At 34.9% G+C, this 21,602-nt stretch overlaps 1 protein-coding gene across 3 annotated transcripts in view; it reads left to right on the forward strand.

Annotated features, from left to right (window-relative positions):
• The first annotated feature begins 296 nt into the window (after positions 1-296).
• LOC149804274 (alpha-mannosidase 2-like) overlaps positions 297-21,602 on the forward strand; it is a 93,535-nt gene continuing 72,229 nt past the window's right edge. Inside the window, exons 1-4 of one of the 3 annotated variants that reach the window (XM_089938291.1) lie at positions 297-456; positions 9,376-9,575; positions 11,887-12,057; positions 15,080-15,224. In XM_089938291.1, the coding sequence (XP_089794417.1) occupies positions 9,444-9,575; positions 11,887-12,057; positions 15,080-15,224 (448 nt within the window). In that variant the 5' untranslated portion in view covers positions 297-456; positions 9,376-9,443. Of the gene's footprint in view, positions 457-9,375; positions 9,576-11,886; positions 12,058-15,079; positions 15,225-21,602 lie in introns of those variants that run through there. The other 2 variants (XM_089938298.1, XM_089938303.1) reach the window with 2 other exon arrangements.

Consider the following 21,602-nt stretch of genomic DNA (forward strand, 5'->3'; position numbering starts at 1 on the left):
GAGATTCGTTCATACAAACATTCAAAGCCACCCCATCCCAATACGTAGTCTGCACTAGAATATAAAACCTTTGAGAGAAAAAATATACACTTTTTAAAATGAAGTTTGGTAAATTTTAGCAGTCAGATACGAGAAGACGGCCAGGTCTGGTCTTAAAGTTGCTACGGATGTTCATAAGATTGCCGCGAATTCCGCGCCAAATTAAGGAGCTGGTCTGTGTTTAAGATACATCCAGGGTTTGGAATGCTTTGGATATTTTGGTATATGTGTCACTATATCGATATGTTTGGTTTTGATGGTGAACTTTTAAACCCTTCAGTGCCTTGGTGTAGTTTTAGTCATCAACTATTTTAGGACTACAACTATTTGAATGACTGACATGACATATTTGTTGAGTTATGTGCAATAAATCCATATTGTAGCTTCGACTGACATCTGGATCTCCTGACACAGGAGGTAGGAGTAATATTAGTACTATTCAGCATATGTAAACAACAATACAGGTATTTGGCTTGTAGCAGTTTGATGCAAAGTGGCTCGTTACAAATGAAATTAAGAGTGTCTGTCAGTTGATAGAAGGTGGGGTCCAAACCTGTAACAAGTGTTATATTGTTATAAGTTTGGACACCCCAGCCCTCTATCCACTGACCGATACTCTTAATTTAATTAAATTAATAATTTGTAACAAACCACATCGGCTTTGGTTTGATGTTAGCTACGATGTCGTAGGCTCAACCACAGGGGCTCGTTACAAAGAAAATCTAGGGATGGGGGTTCTAACCTGTAATAATAACAGGTTAGAACCCCCATCCCTAGATTTTCTTTGTAACGAGCCCCTGTGAGCTCAACCATTCACACCTTTTCATCATGTATTGAATGAGTCGTTTAGTTCTATAAGTTGATACAAATGTTGCTGAAATTCATGTGTAAAACAAACTATGCTCGCATGAAAATTATCAGGTATAGACTTGGACTACCGCACATAGAGGGGGGGGGGGCTATTGGCGCCCTCGCTCATTTCACCTCTAAACTTGTTTTTCTTTAATAGATGACCACTACTTGCTTGCCCACCCCACCCCAAAAATAAAATGATTTGGCAGGCGCCCTTGGGTACAGATGCAGATATTTAGAATGCTGAGCTGAACAAACTATAATAGTAAATGGATAATGTTATGATATGATGATATATAATAAACCTGGCAAAAAATTAACTACATATTGGTTTTGCAAGGATGAATTAGAATTTTGCCAAGAATAAGCTTAAAAGCCGTACATACCATGAAGCAGAAGGTACCCTTACATGAACTGAGTGCTGATATTAGCTATCTATTTGTTGATTTCCTAACTAAATTTATATACTTCTGTTTTTGAACTTTAGGGCAGGAATGCACTTGAGTAATTCAGTCCTGACTCACAGGAATTTAGAAGAATTGTATGATACAAATTTGTATGATGAAGTGACAATAAGAGTAAGAGATGAAAAGAACATTTTGGTAGTTACCGGTAACAGGTTTAGTTGTTGTTGTAGGGTTTAATGCCATTTTTCAGCACATGATAGGCTATACATGGCAGCCGGTATTAATGGTGGAGGAAGAACCCGGAAAACCCCCGGAATAAACCACCAACCCATGAGAAGCTACTGGCAAGCTTTCTCACATATCCACATTGGCTGAATCTGAGACTCAAACCCATGCAGAAGGAGGTGAGCTGGCAGTGATCCGTAATGGAGACCACTAGGCCACTCAGGGTCCCAACAGGTTTAGTACCTTTTTTGCCTGTTAAAGGGGAATTAAATGCTTGCCTATTAGAAATTTGTATCATTTTATGAATAGCAAAGTACCCAAATTATCTTCAGCTAAATTAAATTTACAGTCGATTGTCATTCAGGCAGTTATAAAATTATGGTAGACAGAAAAATAACCACTGTTACACAGATTACTGAACTGGCTGACAATAGCAAAGGGAATAATGAGCTTAAGAGTCCTTTGAGCACTGCAGTGGGAGACACAAGAGTCCATTTGATTCAGTTGATAATATAGCTCACCTTGTTATTTGAACCTTAAGTGACACAACCCAGTTTGTTTGAAGTTAGGTAGATCAAAGAGATATGTTGACAAAATGAAGTTGTTACACTTCATTGTCTTGAATGAAGATGTTTAAGCCATGAGCTAATAATCATTTTCATGCCAATCATTCCTAAATTAACCAGAATGGACTATATATTCAAAACATGCTAATCTTGAACTTACCGTATATACTCACATATAAGCCAGTTCGTGTATAAGCCAACCCCCAAACTGAATAGGTATAAACACTAAAATGTGCATGACCCGCGTATAAGCTGACTTACATTTATGAAGCATCTCAAGGTGCACGAGGTAAGTTCTAAATTCATTTATTTAGACAATCTTGAATTAAAAAAATTACGTGTATACTTATATTGAGGTTGGCATGCATGATTATTAAATAGAAATGGTATAAACTTGTTTGAAAAGTAATTTATTTAATTTTCTGCTTTCTTATAAAGTTTCAGAAACAATGCTTCAAAAATTATGCTAATACCTTAAAAACCGAGTTCTTGTTTGCTTTGATGTAAGCAACCTTACACCATACCTGTCAACTTGCATGCTGGTAGAGAACTCCTGATTATTACATTATGTCTTTGATTTTCATTTCTTCTAAACAAGAAAAGTCCTACATGTTCTCTGCATGGGTTCGAGTCCAAGGCTTGGCTAGTGTGGGTATGTGGGAAAGCCTGCCAGTAGCTTCTCGTGGGTCGGTGGTTCTTCTTTGGGGTTTCCAGGGTTCTTCCTCCACCATTTATACTGGCCGCCATGTATAGCCTATCTTGTGCTGAAAAATGGCATTAAACCCTAGAACAACAACAACAACAACAACCTACATGTTCTGTTGTATCACCTGTGAATTATTGTTGTGACGCAGTAATTATTTTAGTATTAAGCATTTGCTTCTTCACTAAATAGAATGTTAAGTCGAACATTATTCGTGTAAATTAATGAATATTTTTACTGCTACAATAATAAAAAAATAAACCAGAACAAAAGATAAACCGCAACAATACAATTGTCCACAATTAATTTCAATCCCAAGAACAATCACTATGAATGCTGTAACTCCATATGCTATAACTCCATTCTCACGAAAGAAATTTACACGAGTGAACACCTTGCATTTTTATACCATATATACCAATGTTAAACTGGTATAGTTAGCGGTCAAAATTCCCTCTTATCACAAGCCAGTTTCAGGGTTTTAGTGACTAACTGGCCTGTATTGCTGTCACAAAACGAAAGACAATTTCGCTGATATCAACATAGGAGACACCGAAACATCAAGCTTTCCATTGTGTGGAAAGTTATGTTGGTTCAGCTAAAACAAAACTAAAATTGATTGATGTTGATCTCTATGAGAATTTTAGCCTTTATTATTACCACTCTCAGTGAACATGGAAATAATGATGGTTTATGTGCCTTTTACAAATAAACGTGCGTACCTTTTCAAAAATATTGCCTCAATTTGTAGGATCGCTTATATCATTGAAATGAGTAACTCGTGAGTGCGTGATTCAGCGTAAATGAAACAGCTATTTAGAACTAGCTGAAATGTTATCTGGAAGAATGCAATTTGGTTGAAACAATGAATAAAGCAAAATCTGCATCTATGTTTGTGAATAAGTAAGGATTTGAGAGACGTTATGCACGCTTTGCACTGTGTAAGTACTGTACATTATAGTTCAGCATGGTCTCCCTGGTAAACTCAACTGGCCTGCGAATTATGAAGTCTGTATTTACCTATATTTAATTTCATTTTGGAGAAAGAAGAAAATATGTACATGCAAAATAATAACAAAATCAGTCATAATACTTTATAACAGTTAAATAATTTTTGGGTCACTGAAAGTTACTCTTTTTTACATGCCTATGTCTTAGGACATGGAGAAAATTATTGTTTCATGTCTCAAGATTTACAGCCATTACAGTAGTCAACAAAAAGACCAAAAACTGTCAAGTGTACACATTGACCTGCGGATAAGCCGACTCCCCTTCTTCCAGGCCTTTATTTTTTCCTAAATTATTTGGCTTTCACACGAGTATATATGGTAATCAACCTATTTCATTTGGTTAATTTGCTCAACATGGAAGATTCTGTCAATATTTTGTACCTAATTCGTGACAATTCACTTGAGAGCAGCTGTTTTTCCAGATTTTCAAAAGGTGAATTAGACACAACTTGTGCTGCTTTAATTAAATAAACCACAAACCCTGATGGAGATTATTTTACTTGCTAACTGTGTAGCTGTGTCTAATGTAAAATGTTTATCTGAATGGAATTCCAAACCTTTGATATTGACAAGGAATTGATCATAAGCAATATGATATCATATTTAAAATATTCATCAACAATTTACAGTCGCACAAAGTTACTGAGACCCTTTACGATTCCACAGACACTCATTTTATTCAGGGACACAATTATGGAGAATAGCTTGATATTGAATTTCAACTAATTACTCAAAAATTTCATTCCAAAAACAGTGACAATAACCATGACAGTACAAAGTCATGCAAGATTAAATGGTACTGTTCTGTTAAAGCTGGTCTCTGCCGTGACTTAGGTTATAGCAGATCACTACCACAATAAATCAAGAGACCGTATATGTTTCAGTTGTATGGACTGGTTCTCAAATATCCCTAAACCTGTTGCATCGCAAATAATGGCACAATGTCATGAAAGATAAAATGGCACTGTCCCATCAAAACCTGAGTCGGACACATGTCTCAGATCAATATGGCAGTGAATCTTACCATTTAGTCCAAAAGATGGATTAGTCATTATCTAGCTAGCCTTTTCCACACCACTAGGCACTTTCATGTCTCAGCCACAGATCGCTCAGTGCACCCAGTGCCTAGTTTAATGAACCAGCAAACCACAGGACGTGGAGTCACTGCATTTTCATGACTATGTCATTCAAAGCTAACACTCGCTTAGTGATCAGCCCCCAATCAGGCTGTTCTGAGAGTATGGTGGGATGGTCCTTTAGACAATCATCTCCAGTTTCATCTCAGATTGCACAGGAGGTGTAATTGTTGCCATGTTCACCTAGAAATGAGAGAGTATTCTTGCAAGCTCTATCATCTTTGCTAGGCTGACAGGATAAGACTGTCTTCTGAGCATCACTCAAAGAAGTCTTTTTCTTGTTGTCACAAGGGTTTTGCTCTCCTCCTCCTCTGTCAACAGCATGGTCCAAGGTTCCATAATTTGTTGACATTGTAACAAAGATCAAACCAGTGTTCAGTTGTCATAATGTCGGGGGAGTGACTGACTTTGAAAGCATTACAGACAGACAGACTGCAGCCATGGGAATGGCAAAGCCCTGTTCACATCATAGCACCTCAGATGTTATCTTGCATAGTGCAATAGAGACCAGTTTTTTAGGGTACATATCCTATAACCTGCCACCAACATAGTGAATTTGTCATAGTTAAGGATGAGGATTCAATGGCTCAATTTGGTCACTATCAGACTACTATCTGAATCTGACCTCTGGTTAATAATGAAGACAGTCTTGTATATTATGTTTAATTAATGGCCAGCTTATATTGATCAACATCATGTATGCTGTCAGTGCATTGGCACTCTTAAGGCTCATTCTACCCATTGTGGCACAATGGACTCAACTTGCATCATGGTCAGTTGTGTCACATTTGTGCTACTTAATATGGGCACTTTGTGGAAACAGTCCTGAAGATCCTTTAGAAGTTAAAAGCCAGTATTCTTGAAAATCAGTGTGATAAAAGAACAGAGAATGGGTTTGTTTCCCTGCACCTAATTTCTCTCAAATCTCTGATCTAATATTACATATATGTAACCACACTGGGAAAGACATAAAGTTCATGGAGATGTACTGTATAGTACAATGATTGTTCCACGCAATTTTGTGGACAGTTATTGGCTTAGTGTCTAGTTCCTTTGATGGACCCAGCACAGATAATAGCTTCAATTCTCACCAAGAGCCATCTCTCAGCCCATTGGGGTTTACTCTGTGTGACAGTGGACATCACAATCCTAGGTTGCCTTTTTTATGATGTCATTACAATGATACTTTAGTCCCAGTGGCAGCTGAAACTCTGCTCCTTGGAACACACAATTCATATGAGGTCCTGTCTCAGGAAACGGAGATTCTTAGGTTCACTTCAGGTGGTCCCTTGCAGATATAACCTTCAACTGACTATTTGTATGGATACGAGCGCAATGTACTGGGGTGCACATCTCAATCCATCATTCCAGGAGGTTAGTGAAGAGAAGAAAGCCATATGGAAAGAATTTCCTTGATGATGACAGGAGAATCTGAATGGAAGGACATTCAGATTCTGTGCAATATTTGCACTGGGGTAAATTATCTCAGAAGGCAACTTCCCAGACATTTGCATTCTTTTTTGCAATTCCAAGTTGGTGTCTTCAATGACAAGTCATGAACAAGTTCATCATATTCCAGGCGCTTTACTGATGGTACAGTGTTTCTCTGTAATAAAATGCTTAATCCTGATTATGATGGACTGGATTTTAGTGTGGCTGGTACATTGTTCCTCTGTAATAAAATGCTTAATCCTGGTTATGATGGACTGGTTTTTAGTGTAGCTGGTACATTGTTCCTCTGTAATAAAATGCTTAATCCTGGTTATGATGGACTGGATTTTAGTGTGGCTGGTACATTGTTCCTCTGTAATAAAATGCTTAATCCTGGTTATGATGGACTGGTTTTTAGTGTAGCTGGTACATTGTTCCTCTGTAATAAAATGCTTAATCCTGGTTATGATGGACTGGTTTTTAGTGTAGCTGGTACATTGTTCCTCTGTAATAAAATGCTTAATCCTGGTTATGATGGACTGGATTTTAGTGTGGCTGGTACATTGTTCCTCTGTAATAAAATGCTTAATCCTGGTTATGATGGACTGGATTTTAGTGTGGCTGGTACATTGTTCCTCTGTAATAAAATGCTTAATCCTTGTTATGATGTACTGGATTTTAGTGTAGCTGGTACATTGTTCCTCTGTAATAAAATGCTTAATCCTGGTTATGATGGACTGTAGTTTAGTGAAGCTGAGTAGATTGGAAACTTGCTTTGTACTGGATGTATCCTTATGATTTGAAACTTTTCCAATGATTGTTATAAGTAAACATCAACACATCTTGTGCTGTAAACCTAAATTCATAAAGAATACAGTCATATCATCATGGCCATGTTCAGTCAGTGACTAAAAATTGGTTTTTATATCCCTGGGTCATGGACTTTCAAATGGACTTTCAAATTAGATGTATCCAGGACCTGGTCCAATGACAGCTTTGTCCTAATATTTTATTGAAGTCACACCAAGCATTTAAAGTTGTACATAATTGTGCATAATGACAGCTCTAGTCAGTTACTAATTAGAAAATTCCACTAAATCACACATCTTCCTAAAATATAAAAATATAAGAGTCAATTACATTGTATTCTGTCCCACATATGGGTGGGTGGGGATGGCTATATCACCTGGGAAATGTGATCTACCATATATACTGTTATTTGGTTATAAATCGAGGTCCATCTGCAAAACAAAATAGACCCATATCTGTGACCACAGATCTGATTCTGTGCAATTTGATGTGACATATAAAGCAAGCATACGGGGCCCCGAGTGGCCGAGTGGTCTAAAGCGCTCTCCGTTACGGATCACTGCCATCTCACCTCTGTCTGCGTGGGTTCGAGTCCAAGGCTCGGCTAGCGTGGGTACGTGGGAAAGCCTGCCAGTAGCTTCTCGTGAGTCGGTGGTTCTTCCCTGGGTTTTTCAGGGTTCTTCCTCCACCATTAATACTGGCCGCCATGTTATAGCCTATCGTGTGCTGAAAAATGGCGTTAAACACTACAACAACAACAACAACAAAGCAAGCATACGTGGTAAATGATTTTCCCAAAGACACACTGAGGAAGCAGACTCAGGGGATGTTAGTGACAATTCCATACAATATCACTTCTGCAGCTCTTGGAAAATTAAATTAGCCATGGAAAGACTGACATAATGTAATGCTTTTTTCACTATAAATTAAATCTGAGGTGTCAGATGATCCTAAAATGAGGCTTTGAACTTAATGTGGTGGTTGCATAATGGTGGGAAAGATGTTCATATAATTAAAATAATTGGTTTATAATTAGTATTTTTAAGACCAATTCAAATTCTTCTGTTGTATCTTTTTAAAACTTAAAAAGACTTATTCTTATTCAAATCAGGCAATAGTGAAAAATTGCACATTGGAAAATTACACCTTGTCAGCAGGCTGAATCACTAATATACATAATGTGTAATTTTGAGTCCCTTTCTGAGCAACGATTAATGTTGAAATATTTTATTAAAATGTATTACAATGGACTGAAATCATCTATCTTAAATGTATTTAAAATGTGCTTTTAAAAAGTGATTGCATCAATCACAAAGACTTGTCAGAATTCTGTAATGACCATGTGGCATCTTGACTCAATGCTTATGGCTGTTAACCCATACATCACCATACTGGTTTCTTTAGATAACCTGCTGTATTGCTAGGTGGTGCTGAAATAGAAAGTGGCAAATTATCTTTGAGTCTTTTTTATTATGCAACTCAATGAGGGTCTAAATGATCCGACATATAATGAAAAAGCTCGTCTTAGTCTCAGTCTTGTGATATACTAAATTAAAGACGAGTCATCACAAGCATGAAGTTATCTCAGTCTTATTGTGTATACTTTCCTATAAGATTAGTCAACTGCAAACAACAAAGATCTTCATCTGCCGTAGCAGAATACACCTGCAGATCAGTGTGGATCTTGTTTGTCCTACTGATTACTCAAAACTTACTCCACAGACCTAGATTTGGCTGTGCATAATCCGCCTGTGGATCTGGGTCTGTGCAGTTTGCAGTTAGATTTGTTTTTTTAAGCAAGTACATATGGTATGTTCTCAGAACAAACCCTTAAAATAAAAGGGCTTTTTTTGGAAATTAATAATAAGAAATAATGGAATTAAAGAGAAATTCTTGAAAATTCTTACATTGATGAGATAAGTTCATTATAAGGAAAAGATATAAATTTGATATTTCCACCAGATAGAGTTTTTAGCATGAGATGGCTTAAACATTGTTTAATGAATAATTGGTAGAAAATTTATTTGTGACACTATTAAGGTAAAATGTAAATTACTTATGGCTTAAAACTTAATATCTTTTTCATGCTTAGATTCCATTTACTTGACATGGGTAAAAAATAACATTTTCTTGAAACTTTTTAGTGGTGTAAAACCATGTTTAGCTTCTATTAATTATTTTTTTATTTTTTTATAGCCTTCGAGAAGAATAAATACTAATTATAGAGGTTGGCTGAAAACTAAGGAAGGTTTGTTGACTGAGAGATGAAAAGAAAACATTTGCTTCAGACCCTTTTGGTGATAGTTTGCTTTTACATAGCCACAAACATATGGATACATCTTCATCTGCATATTGATCCGAAGAATCTTGTGATCCATGCTCACGAAGAGCCAAGGGTATGTATGGTAGCTGTATTGTTAGGCATTGATATTCCTCAGTAGCCAAGGGTATGTATGGTAGCTGTAATGTTAGGCCTTGATATTACTCAATAGCCAATGGTATGTACGGTAGCTGTAATGTTAGGCATTGATATTACTCAACAGCCAAGGGTACGTATGATAGCTGTAATGTTAGGTCTTGATATTACTCAATAGCCAAGGGTATGTATGGTAGCTGTGATGTTAGGCCTTGATATTACTCAGTAGCCAAGGGTATGTATGGTAGCTGTATTGTTAGGCATTGATATTCCTCAATAGCCAAGGGTATGTATGGTAGCTGTAATGTTAGGCCTTGATATTGCTCAATAGCCAATGGTATGTATGGTAGCTGTAATGTTAGGCTTTGATATTACTCAACAGCCAAGGGTATGTATGGTAGCTGTAGTGTTAGGCCTTGATATTACTCAACAGCCAAGGGTATGTATGGTAGCTGTAATGTTAGGCCTTGATATTATTCAACAGCCAAGGGTATGTATGGTAGCTGTAATGTTATGCATTGAAATTACTCAACAGCCAAGGGTATGTATGGTAGCTGTAATGTTAGGCCTTGATATTACTCAATAGCCAAGGGTATGTATGGTAGCTGTATTGTTAGGCATTGATATTCCTCAATAGCCAAGGGTATGTATGGTAGCTGTAATGTTAGGCCTTGATATTACTCAATAGCCAATGGTATGTACGATAGCTGTAATGTTAGGCATTGAAATTACTCAATAACCAAGGGTATGTATAATAGCTGTAATGTTAGGCCTTGATATTACTCAATAGCCAAGGGTATGTATGGTAACTGTACTGTTAGGCATTGATATTACTCAATAGCCAATGGTATGTACGGTAGCTGTAATGTTAGGCATTGATATTACTCAACAGCCAAGGGTATGTATGGTAGCTGTAATGTTAGGCCTTGATATTACTCAATAGCCAAGGGTATGTATGGTAGCTGTAATGTTAGGCCTTGATATTACTCAATAAAGGCTTGACAGAGGGTACAATGTTTTCTTTAGGTTTCAGGGTGTGACTAATTTATGACTTTCTACATGAAAAATGTAACATAGGGCCAAACATTTCAGTGACTTGTCTTTAACTGTTCATGACATGCCCATGATCAGGTTTTATTTATTGGTATTTTTTTTACATTCAAAATTTCTCTCTTGCAACAAGGGATGAAAATACAGACTGATCCAAAGGTGTGGTGCTTCTCAAGAACTCAAATTGAAAAGATGGAAAAAATCCAGGTCATAATAGGGACATTTCAACACAAATGCAACAATAAAATGTCCATACTTTCCTTTCTGCTTTTTATTTTAAATGTTGGGGAGCCATAATAGCTCTGCTGAGTTGGTAGAGTGTTAGACTGTTAATGAAATGGTTGTAGGTTCGATACCTGCCAAGGGCCGTCTGTGTCAGCTGTGTGTGTGTGTGTGTGTGTGTTACTTAGGAAAGGCATTTTGCTCCCATCTGCTCTGTGTTATATAAGGTCAGTATTTTGCTGAAAATGCCATTAAAAATCAATGAACCAAAATTATTTTAATCTTATTTATGCATCAGTTTGTTTTTGCTGGATATTGCAATGAAGTTTAGAAATGGAAAACTATATCCGTTGAGCCAAAAGAGATTGTGGACACAGGTAATTATATGTTTTTGAGGTTAGAATTATATCAATGGCCAAATTAGTGTTAACTTTGCAGTGAAGCACTCATTAAGACACATACGGCATCAGCAGTCTATATTGTTTATTGCATACATCAAATTTGTATAAAGACTGTCATTTTGTTCATAGGCAGCAGTTAATCCATGAAACAGAAGCTTGCTAAAATTGATCCAATCATCACCTCCATGGGTAGGAACAGTTGTGCATCTGATATCTTAGATAAGCATTTCGGAGGAAAGTTAACACTTTTTTGGCCTCTAGCTTATTCAAATAAATTATTATAATTTTGGAAATCAAAATTTCTCAAAATAAACTAATTAAGATTTTTTTCAGCTGGAGAATTCGGTTGTCTCACTTTGAACAAAAACTGTCTACAAATCGGAGGACAAATCTAATCTGTGCTCATGGACCATAGTTGATATGGTCCATGTACACACCTTAGATTTTTTTGCACAAGTCCTCAAGGACTAAGAGTATCAAGAATATTCTGGCATATGAAATATATATTTTTAAATAATACTATCATTTTTTTGAAACTTCAGATTCAAATGAGAATAGTTTTTAATACAAAACTTTAAACTTGTAGAAAATTTGATACCAATTTCTGTTTTTGTACAGTTTGATGATCCTTTTGGAAGCAAGATGTTGGACAAATGTTTTGATTCAGAGACCTGGAATTTCCTGCAAAATGACAAACAGATGAAATCATTGGATCAAGCAAAAGGAGCATGGCAGTCACCTTTAAATGTATGTCCAGTCCATGTAGAAAGTAAAGATGTTGATATACAGGTTTGTGTCTTTTGTGTCACAAGTTTATTCCAAGCTTGTATTAAAGAGTTTTATATTTTGTTACATTGTTTTTGCTCAGAAAATGTCATTACATTGTAAGTAACAATCGTTGATGACATTTTGAAAATCTCACTAATGTGAACACTTTAAGAAATAAATAGCAATAAAATAAGTTTTGTTAAGTGAAATTTGTGTTTTAGTTGTATATATCGGTTTGGTTTTGGTGTAGTTATTATTAATGCAATATGCCCTCTTTCATTCATATGTGAAAAAATGTAAATCTGTTGTCACAGCTGTGTCTGCATGTGTTTCTTTGAGAACCTCATCAGCTGTATACTATGTTTTGATCTCCGATTTGCAGACAATTTTTGTTTTATTGTTATTTTCAATTAAATGCAGGCTGTTTTTGTATTATCATGTTAATTATATTATTTGTATCAAATCAGTTAAAGGGAATGGAATTTTATAAATTTTAAATGCATGCAAATTGTACCTCTGTAAGAGTTAGTGATCATGGTCATTTGTTTATTCATTTGACCACTTGAACACTGCTATAAATATTATTGTGTAATTAACAATTAATCTATTTTAAATTATCCTAGTCATTCACAGGTGTGATCAGTGATAGCAAGGCATCTAAATGAAAACCAGCGAATTCAAAGCTTTGATAGATATAGTTCATTATGGAGTTCCAATGTTTGTAGTGAACTTAGAGTTCCTGAATTGGCATTCAGAAATTTGCTCAAGGACTAGCATAAGTTTCACTATTACTTGCAATGAAATCATGGCATCCTTATTTCACTAAAACAATTTTTAAAACATTGAGTTTCAACATTGATCATTTTTGCGTGAAACAGATGTTTCTACTTTTGGAACAAAAGGAACATTGTTTTGTTGTACAAAGAGCAGTGAGATAATGTTCAATATTTTGCATGTACACAGTGTGGCACACAAGTACGCAATGTGTTGAAACCTTTTGGAGTTAGGTTTTTCATGACCTTTCAAATGGTAATTTATACCAACAAATGAACAATTTTTTATTAGAAAAAACTGCTTATTGACAATTATTACAGACACAATTATAGAATGAGTATTCAGCCGTTAAACAGAGGTGCTACCCTCCACATATGCACACTTCCACATTTTACTATAGTAGCATTCTCTTGGGTCGGTGGTTCTTCCCGGGATTTTCCCAGGTTCTTCTTCTACCAATAATACTGACCAGCATGTATCGTGTGCTGAAAAATGGCATTAAACCCAACAACAACAGCAACAACAATCAGTAGCGTGATACAGTGGCAATGATTCCGAAAATCGGAGATCATTTGTTGTTAAATATCTTGTTTATACAGAGGTGTTGATTATACAGAGGTGTTGATTGTACAGAGGTGTTTGTAACTGAAGTTGTTTTATCCATTTTTAGTATGTGATGGAGCCTTTATTGTGCCAAATATTTTCACATTTTTAGTTGATGGTTTGAAAGATAAGCTGGTATAACTGTATTGTCAAGTGAAATTCATTTTTTAGTTCTGTCTTTTTTTCCAGTTCAGTGTAATCATCATTAATACTATATCCCCTCTTGTATTAAAACATGCACAGTGTCAGTCTACCATCACAGCTATACCTGCAAGTGTTTCTGAGAACCCAGTTAAGTGCCGACTGTATTTTGATCTCTGATTTGCAGAAGTATTTTTTGTTATTGTTACACTCAATTAAAAGTAGACCTGCCTTGTATTATCATGTTAAATATATTTTTTCTTATCCAGTCAAACAAAGGGGATGGAATAATAAAAAAACGTTAATAGATATTCAAATCCTACCAACATAAAAGTTAAAGGTCAAGAGAGTGTGTTAAGTCAACACATTTCAATTGACCAGTTGCACACTGTTATAAATATGATCATGTAGATAACTTCATTAAAGTATCTTACATTAATCAGTGGTCAATCCTTCATAATTAACAAATTGATCAACGGCAGCAAGAGGAGCAAATGAAAGGAGCACTTGGTGCAAAAGAAGCTTTTTTTATCAGGGAGACTTAAGTTTTAAAAGGTTTGTAATAATTAAAATACTCAAATTGGTTCTCAAAGGTTTAGTGGAAATTTCACTATTACTTGCAATGAAATCATGACATCAGTATTTTACTAATAGAACAATATACAAAAAATCAAGTTTCAGTGTTGAAGGTTGTTATTTCATAATTAAAATGTCCATAGGTTTTGAAAAAAAGAAATCTTGTTTTGCTGTGGAACAACAAGAAAACACTTGAATGAACCCACATTCACATGCAAAGCAGTGACAGTATGTCCCTAATAGACAATGTTTTTGTGACATGTAAAAACATCTTGGAGTAATGTTTTTATCAATCTTTCAAAGGTAGGTTACCTTGAAAATAAAGATAATTCATACAGAAAAATGAATATCTTCATTAGGGAAAGACAGTTATTCCCAAAGTGATTATAAAACAACTATTTAAATGTTTAGCAGCCAACCCCTTGTTTTCTCGTTGTCAATATCCAACCAGGATGGCATCTCTGTCTTATATATTCAGTGATCCCTTGGTAATTCATGTCCTCATTTATGCTGTGGTCTGTGTTTCTGACTCCGTTTTGTTTGAGTTAACAAGGCAGAGGTGTACTTGCCTGCAGTTAAGTAAAAAGAACATTGAGAGAGAGAATAATGTCATGTTCAGTTTGTAATGTTTTATGTTCTACAATTTCATCTCTTGTGATCTTGCCACAGTACACGTAATAACACCTTTATTTTGTGTTTATATGTTCTGTTTTATTTTATTACATAACTGGCCAGTTTCTTTCATCTTTTCAATCCTTTATTTAGTGATATTTACTATCACTATACTATATATATGCTATCAGTCAGTCATTTCCAGTTTGCTTTTTCAAGAAGATAAAGAAAATGCAAGAGTTTGTTTTCTATTGGTATTGATAATGATCTTGTTTAATTTCCTACATGAATATGTGTACTTTATTATTTCAGTATATTTATTTGCTCAATTTTCCAGATGGAAAAAGAATGGGATCAGATCCATGTTGGTTATCCTCAGTTTGTTTTGTCTGTCAGTGGATGGGTGAACACACTGCAAATCAAATCCTGGACTCCAAAGGAACTTAATGTATTCATTATCCCCTTTTCTCACCAGGATCCTGGTAAGAGTCCTTTTTGGTACCATAGCTTACTGCAGAATTTAGATAATATTTACATGTGATTCTTGTTTAAATTAGTGGCATGCGCGCACACACGCACACACACACACACACACACACACACATATTCATGTAATTAAGGGCTGTTCAGTAAAATATGCTTGTTGCCAGGGGAAGGCATTTTTAATGTGGGGTAGTCACCCATAGATGCAATTTAGAACTTTGTAACATTTTCATATGGCCTCTCTGGGTAACCAGAGTACCCTGGCATTTATTTTTTCAAAGTGCCTTCCCAGGGTACCATGTGTGATTCACTGGAACAGCCCTAAGTACATTCAAAATATACAACAGGTAGATATAATAATCATGCAGATGACATAAGGTCTTATTTGACATCCCAGACATGGTTTTTATTTTGTTTTTCACACAGATGTCTGCACTTAATGTTGCAGCCAAAAATTACATGAATGCTCACATTGTGCAGGCAGCTGTGTGTCATCAGTTTAATTTCCACCAGATGAACTTAATGGGAACTACCTGATTTTAACCAAATCTGGTACCGTATACACTAGCTTAATAGATAGCACTCTACAGTTTCGTATTTTGCATAGGGTTAGAATTTTAAAGAAAAAGAATTTCCCCAGGTTTCCTCACTGGTTATACTGGCTGTTGAAGACCTTGTATACCTTAGGTATTGTTCAAAGAAGCATTAATTCCCTTTATTTTGGTGTATGGTTGATGGGTGTAATAAGGGTTATAGAATATACAGTGTGGCCTTACTCCAGATGTGTACCTTTCAAAAAAGTGCTAGCTCCACTAGGTCATTTTCACTTCCTGAACTTCAGAGGTAAATTGTATAAAAAAAGAGCAGATAACGTTTTTACATTTTATATATTTGGTAATTCATTCATTGCACATTCAGAAGCAGGTATTGTCTTGTCCCGCAAAATTCATTTTCCCTATTTTAATACCTGCTAAGGATAGGGTACATTAGACTAATTAAGACTGAATTGTTTTAGCACAAGGGAGCAGTCACTTTAGTTAGCAGTGTGCTTAGATCATGTACAGTTTCCAAAAGTACAATATCCAAGGAAATGTCAGCCACATTACATCAAAGTAAAATAGAGGTATGCCAACATTTCCTCCACTGTGCATTTTCAGATGCAAGCAACTTCACCTTACATATGTCACTCTCTAAAAAGTACATAATAACTGATGAGTGCCCCTAGTCGAGTCAAACTGCAAGCAACAAAGATCCTGAGCACAATGTGCCTGCAGATCAAGATCTATGTTATTTGTTCTTCTGAATGCTGTAAACGTATTGCACAGATCCAGATCTTCCGGTGCATTATGTGATGGTAGATCTGGGTATGTGCAGTTTCCAGTTGGACTCCTCATACAAGCAAGTATGTATGGTATGCATCTTTCTGTTATAAGTCAGCATTTAATATTGTCTCAGATTTCCCATCCTACTTTGTTTTCAGCAGCTTAAGCATACATGTGACAGAACCAGGATTTCAAACCAGGAGATTTACAAATTTCGATCAGTCGACTGGCTTCTATACCAGTAGATTTGTTATCAGCATAAATTTTATGTTTCAAGGGGATTGAAAACAAAACAAGTGTTTTGTCTTGCCATAATATGTATTCTCTCTTTATACTATAATAAAACTCAAATATTTGAATGGGAATCAGATTTGGATTTGATGGAAAATGTTACAAAAATAACTGATTAAGATGCAGACAGTTAATAATAAAAGAGTTGTTTATCTTACAGTTCACTGCAAAGATCTTTTAGTATATAAAATCCAATATGCACTTTTGCTTTCCTTCATACTATCATTGTCTAGTGACCACTGATGACATTCATTCCGCTTATAAGGCTTCACACTGAACAGGTTCTCAATAGTTCTCTGTTTCAGATTTCCCCTGAAATAACTTTGTATTTTGCAAAGAATGGAGACTGTACTCTCTGTTTCAGTATTAGAATGTATTAGAATGTTGTAATGACAGGACACTCAGCATGCAGAGAAGTTTTAGCTTCAGTTTCCTGTTGCGGGGACTGCTTTCCAATACTCTTCCAAGCTATGTTCACCTCAGGAAGGAAGTTCCTGACGTAGACTTAATATGTATTCCTGAGTCTCATCCTTATGAGCTTCTTTCTCTTCATGACTCAGATCTGAAAATCTGCTGGCAAATTTTTCCGCTGTAAATTTAAAAGAAAATAATGACTAATTTAGACTTGAAATAAAGAATTAAGAAAATAAATTATGCATTTGGTATATTTATGCTTTTGCGAATAATTTATCCTAAGTTTGAAATAAAGTATCTTATAATATATTTTTGACTGTTAAAGTGATATATTTTATGTAGAGCTTAATTCTTTGAACTTAATTTATGTGCATGGAAACTTTAGATATTTTTGAAATATAAAAGATGCATACCTTTGAAACTTGCAATGCAAACTCAAGACCTTTACTACTCACTGGCACACACTTAAACTCTGATATGAACACAAGTATTGCTGAACTATTTGTAAAATTTCTTTTCATTGGGAGAAATACACATTTTGGCATGTTTACATGAATTGAACAAAAAATGTAAGAGCTCTCTGTCAATATTCCTCTTAAAACATCTTGAATAATACAGTAACAATTAAACATGACCAAAAAATCAAAATACTTATCCAAAATCATTTTTTGTGGTCGGTCTCCATTTTATGTCCCCTCTGCGAGAGGCTGGCAGACTTTCCTCAAAAGGCTCAGAGGAGATCATGGACCATCTTTTAAATCCTTTATGATATAGAACACCTAGGAAAAATCTGCATTTGGCCTTAAATTCTCTAAATTCCAACAATAAGGTAATCAGTTAACAGCTTGATGTATATACATGTCATTTGGTCTTTAAAAGTTCTAATCCCCTATTGCTTTGCCATGCATCATCACACCAGGAACATTTCCAGTCTCAGTCGATTGGTTTTTGCTGATTTCTCTAATGTGTTGATAGAATGAATAAAACTACTGTGGATGTTTTTTAATACTGTTTTTAACAAATTCTTTTAAATTTTCAAAAACTGTAGATTTCAGCTCTGAAAAGATTTGTGTGGTAAACAATCTTTAAAACTAATTTTGGCCTACTACCAGTAGAATCATATGTATGCTTAAGTTTAATTTAAACCAGATTTGGTATGCAGCTCTATACTGAATGAGTAAGATACAAGAGTCAGTTCAAGATAATATAAAATAAACAATTGTTTTAATTTTAAAATTGATTTCTTCTAAACAGATTTAGAGGTGAGTATATGTGGAGTTAGTGATTTTCATCTCTGTGTTCCATTGATAGATTTCTTGTCTTTTAAGCAAGCATCAAAAGATTTAGTGTTTGTTTGATCCAGTGACTTGGTAATATCTTCGCCTTTCTTTGTCACAATTATAAAGGACTAAGAAATGATTTAAATTAAAACATGTCCATAATGGACACTTGAGGTCCCACAATAGTTTGTCCTTTTCAGACAGGCATCCTTTAATGGCAGTTGAATAAGTAAATAAGTGAATAATATAAGTGCTAAATTCTTAAAATTTTCATCTCAATTGATTGCACATTCACTTATATGTATCATCAGTCTAAGTATTTCCACAGGTATGTTTCCAAACTTTCTAAACTGTCAAAAATAAATCCAATGCATAAGAAGGGAGATCTTTCTGATATGAATAACTATAGACCTATAATAGTTTTATCATCACTTTCAAAGAAAGACATGTTTGTAATGAATTTAGCACCTACCTGGAATCTTTTAATTCACTACAAGCACGACAGTGAAGCTTCCATGAAGGACATTCATGTCAGACTACACTAACTAGAATGGTGGATGATAGGTTAACAGTTAAACAGTAACCTTGTAGGTACAGTGTTTCTTGACCTTACAGAGGCTTTTGACCTTGCAAATTGGGAAATCCTGCCATTAAAGCTCAGCATATATCAAATTAATCATGAAAGCTTAACTTTGTTTCAAACCGATCTTGAAAGCAGACAGCAACAAGTTTCTATTTTAAATAAACTTTCATATAAAAAACTGATAAAGTCAAATGTTTCCCAAGGAATCGGTTCTTGGACCATTACTCTCTCTGCTTGACATCAATGATTTACCATATGACATTGAGCTATCCACCATATGACATTGAGCTATCCAGCACCAGTTTTGTAGATGACACTACATTATGTAACATTGGATCAACAGGTCATGAGATTAGCACTAAATTAAATCAAGATTTGGTAAAAATAAATCACTGGTGTGAGCACAATGATACAAAGATAAATGCAACCAAAAGCCATGATCATAGGTAGTCTAGAAAGAGTAAAAGCTGAGAAAAATGATTTCAAAGTAATGATAAAAGGAATGGATATACAATAGTCTGAAAATGAAAAACTACTTGGCATCATGATAGATAATATCATGTGCTGGAAAATGCAAATTGATAAGGTCATTAAAAAAGCTAACTCACTGCTTTATGTCTTGAACAGAATAAAATCTTATCTCCTTGAAGAAAACAAATATTCTTTAATGCATTTCTCATACCACACCTAGAATTTTGTTGTTCTGTTTGGGGTAATAATGGTACAGAAAATCAGGAAAAATTACTGAAATTTCAAAAAAAGAGCAGCTAGAGTTATTCTTGATGCTGATTTAGATACACCATCAACAAATCTTTTTAAAATCCAAAAGTGGCTTCTATTTCGGCAGAGAACTCAGTTTCAAAAGGGTTTACTAGTCTATAAATCTTTATATGGATTGGCTCCTGATTATCTTAAATGTAATTTAAATTTGTTGAAAATGTACAACTGTGTGATCAGAGAGCCATTACAAACAACAATTTATATTTACCTAAACCGAATTCAGAGTTTTATCAGAAGAGTTTGGCTTTTCTGGAGCCAAACTATTGAATTCCATGCAACCTTATATAAAGTCAGCTGACTCATGCCAAGCTTTTAAAAAGCTTAATCAGCATCTACAGAAATGATCATTTGAATGATTTTGTTTAATTCAGTACTCATCAAAACATTGTTATATCATGTACTCATCTATAATGTTTTACACATGTTCACTTCTACTCTTTGTATGAGTCCTGTAAGTACTCATCTTTAAAAGCTTTTGTATATTTTATTGTAGCAGTAGATCAATTATCTAGTTTTTTTAATAACATTTGTTGTCTAAAGACACATAATCTTGTAAATATATATGTGCATCATATATTATATGTACAAGTGTAATTGATGAAGGCCTCATGGAAGATTGGTCAGCTGACTAAAAAAGCTTCTTTAAATAAAGTCATTATTATTATTATTATTATTATTATTATTATTATTATATACTGACATCATCATGGCAAAACATACTAGTACCAGAAAATAGGTTTTGGTATAGTTCTAAAATGCCATATTAATACCAAAATTGTCCACCATGCTATATAAGCATCAGACAGACTCATCTGACAGGCAAAATGAACACCAGACAAACTCGTCTGACAGGCAATATAAACACCAGACAAACTCGTCTGACAGGCAATATAAACACACAAATTTGACATAAACTTTATATTCATGCTTGAAATTTATATGAACTTGTGGGCATGTTTGCTTTCTGTCATTTTGTTTGCAATTACCATACCTTGCATAGTGAAAGAATTTGTAAATGAGTATACAGAAACAACTGTACAATTGTGGAAGTATGGTTAGTAAATGAGATTAATTGTAAGGATGGTTAGTCAATGAGATTAATTGTAAGGATGGCTAGTCAATGAGATTAATTGTAAGGATGGTTAGTCAGTGAGATTAATTGTAAGGATGGTTAGTCAATGAGATCAATTATAAGGATGGTTAGTCAGTGAGATTAATTAATTGTAAGGATGGTTAGTCATTGAGATTAATTGTAAGGATGGTTAGTCAGTGAGATTAATTGTAAGGATGGTTAGTCAGTGAGATTAATTGTAAGGACGATTAGTCAATGAGATTAATTGTAAGGATGGTTAGTCAATGAGATTAATTGTAAGGATGGTTAGTCATTGAGATTAATTGTAAGGATGGTTAGTTGGTGAGATTAATTGTAAGGATGGTTAGTCAATGAGATTAATTGTAAGGATGGTTAGTCAATGAGATTAATTATAAGGATGGTTAGTCAGTGAGATTAATTAATTGTAAGGATGGTTAGTCAATGAGATTAATTGTAAGGATGGTTAGTCATTGAGATTAATTGTAAGGATGGTTAGTAAATGAGATTAATTGTAAGGATGGTTAGTCAATGAGATTAATTGTAAGGATGTTTAGTCAGTGAGATTAATTGTAAGGATGGTTAGTCAATGAGATTAATTGTAAGGATGGTTAGTC

This window comes from Sinohyriopsis cumingii, chromosome 2, assembly GCF_028554795.1.
Source record: "Sinohyriopsis cumingii isolate HCF-2022 chromosome 2, ASM2855479v2, whole genome shotgun sequence".
NCBI lineage: Eukaryota > Metazoa > Mollusca > Bivalvia > Unionida > Unionidae > Sinohyriopsis > Sinohyriopsis cumingii.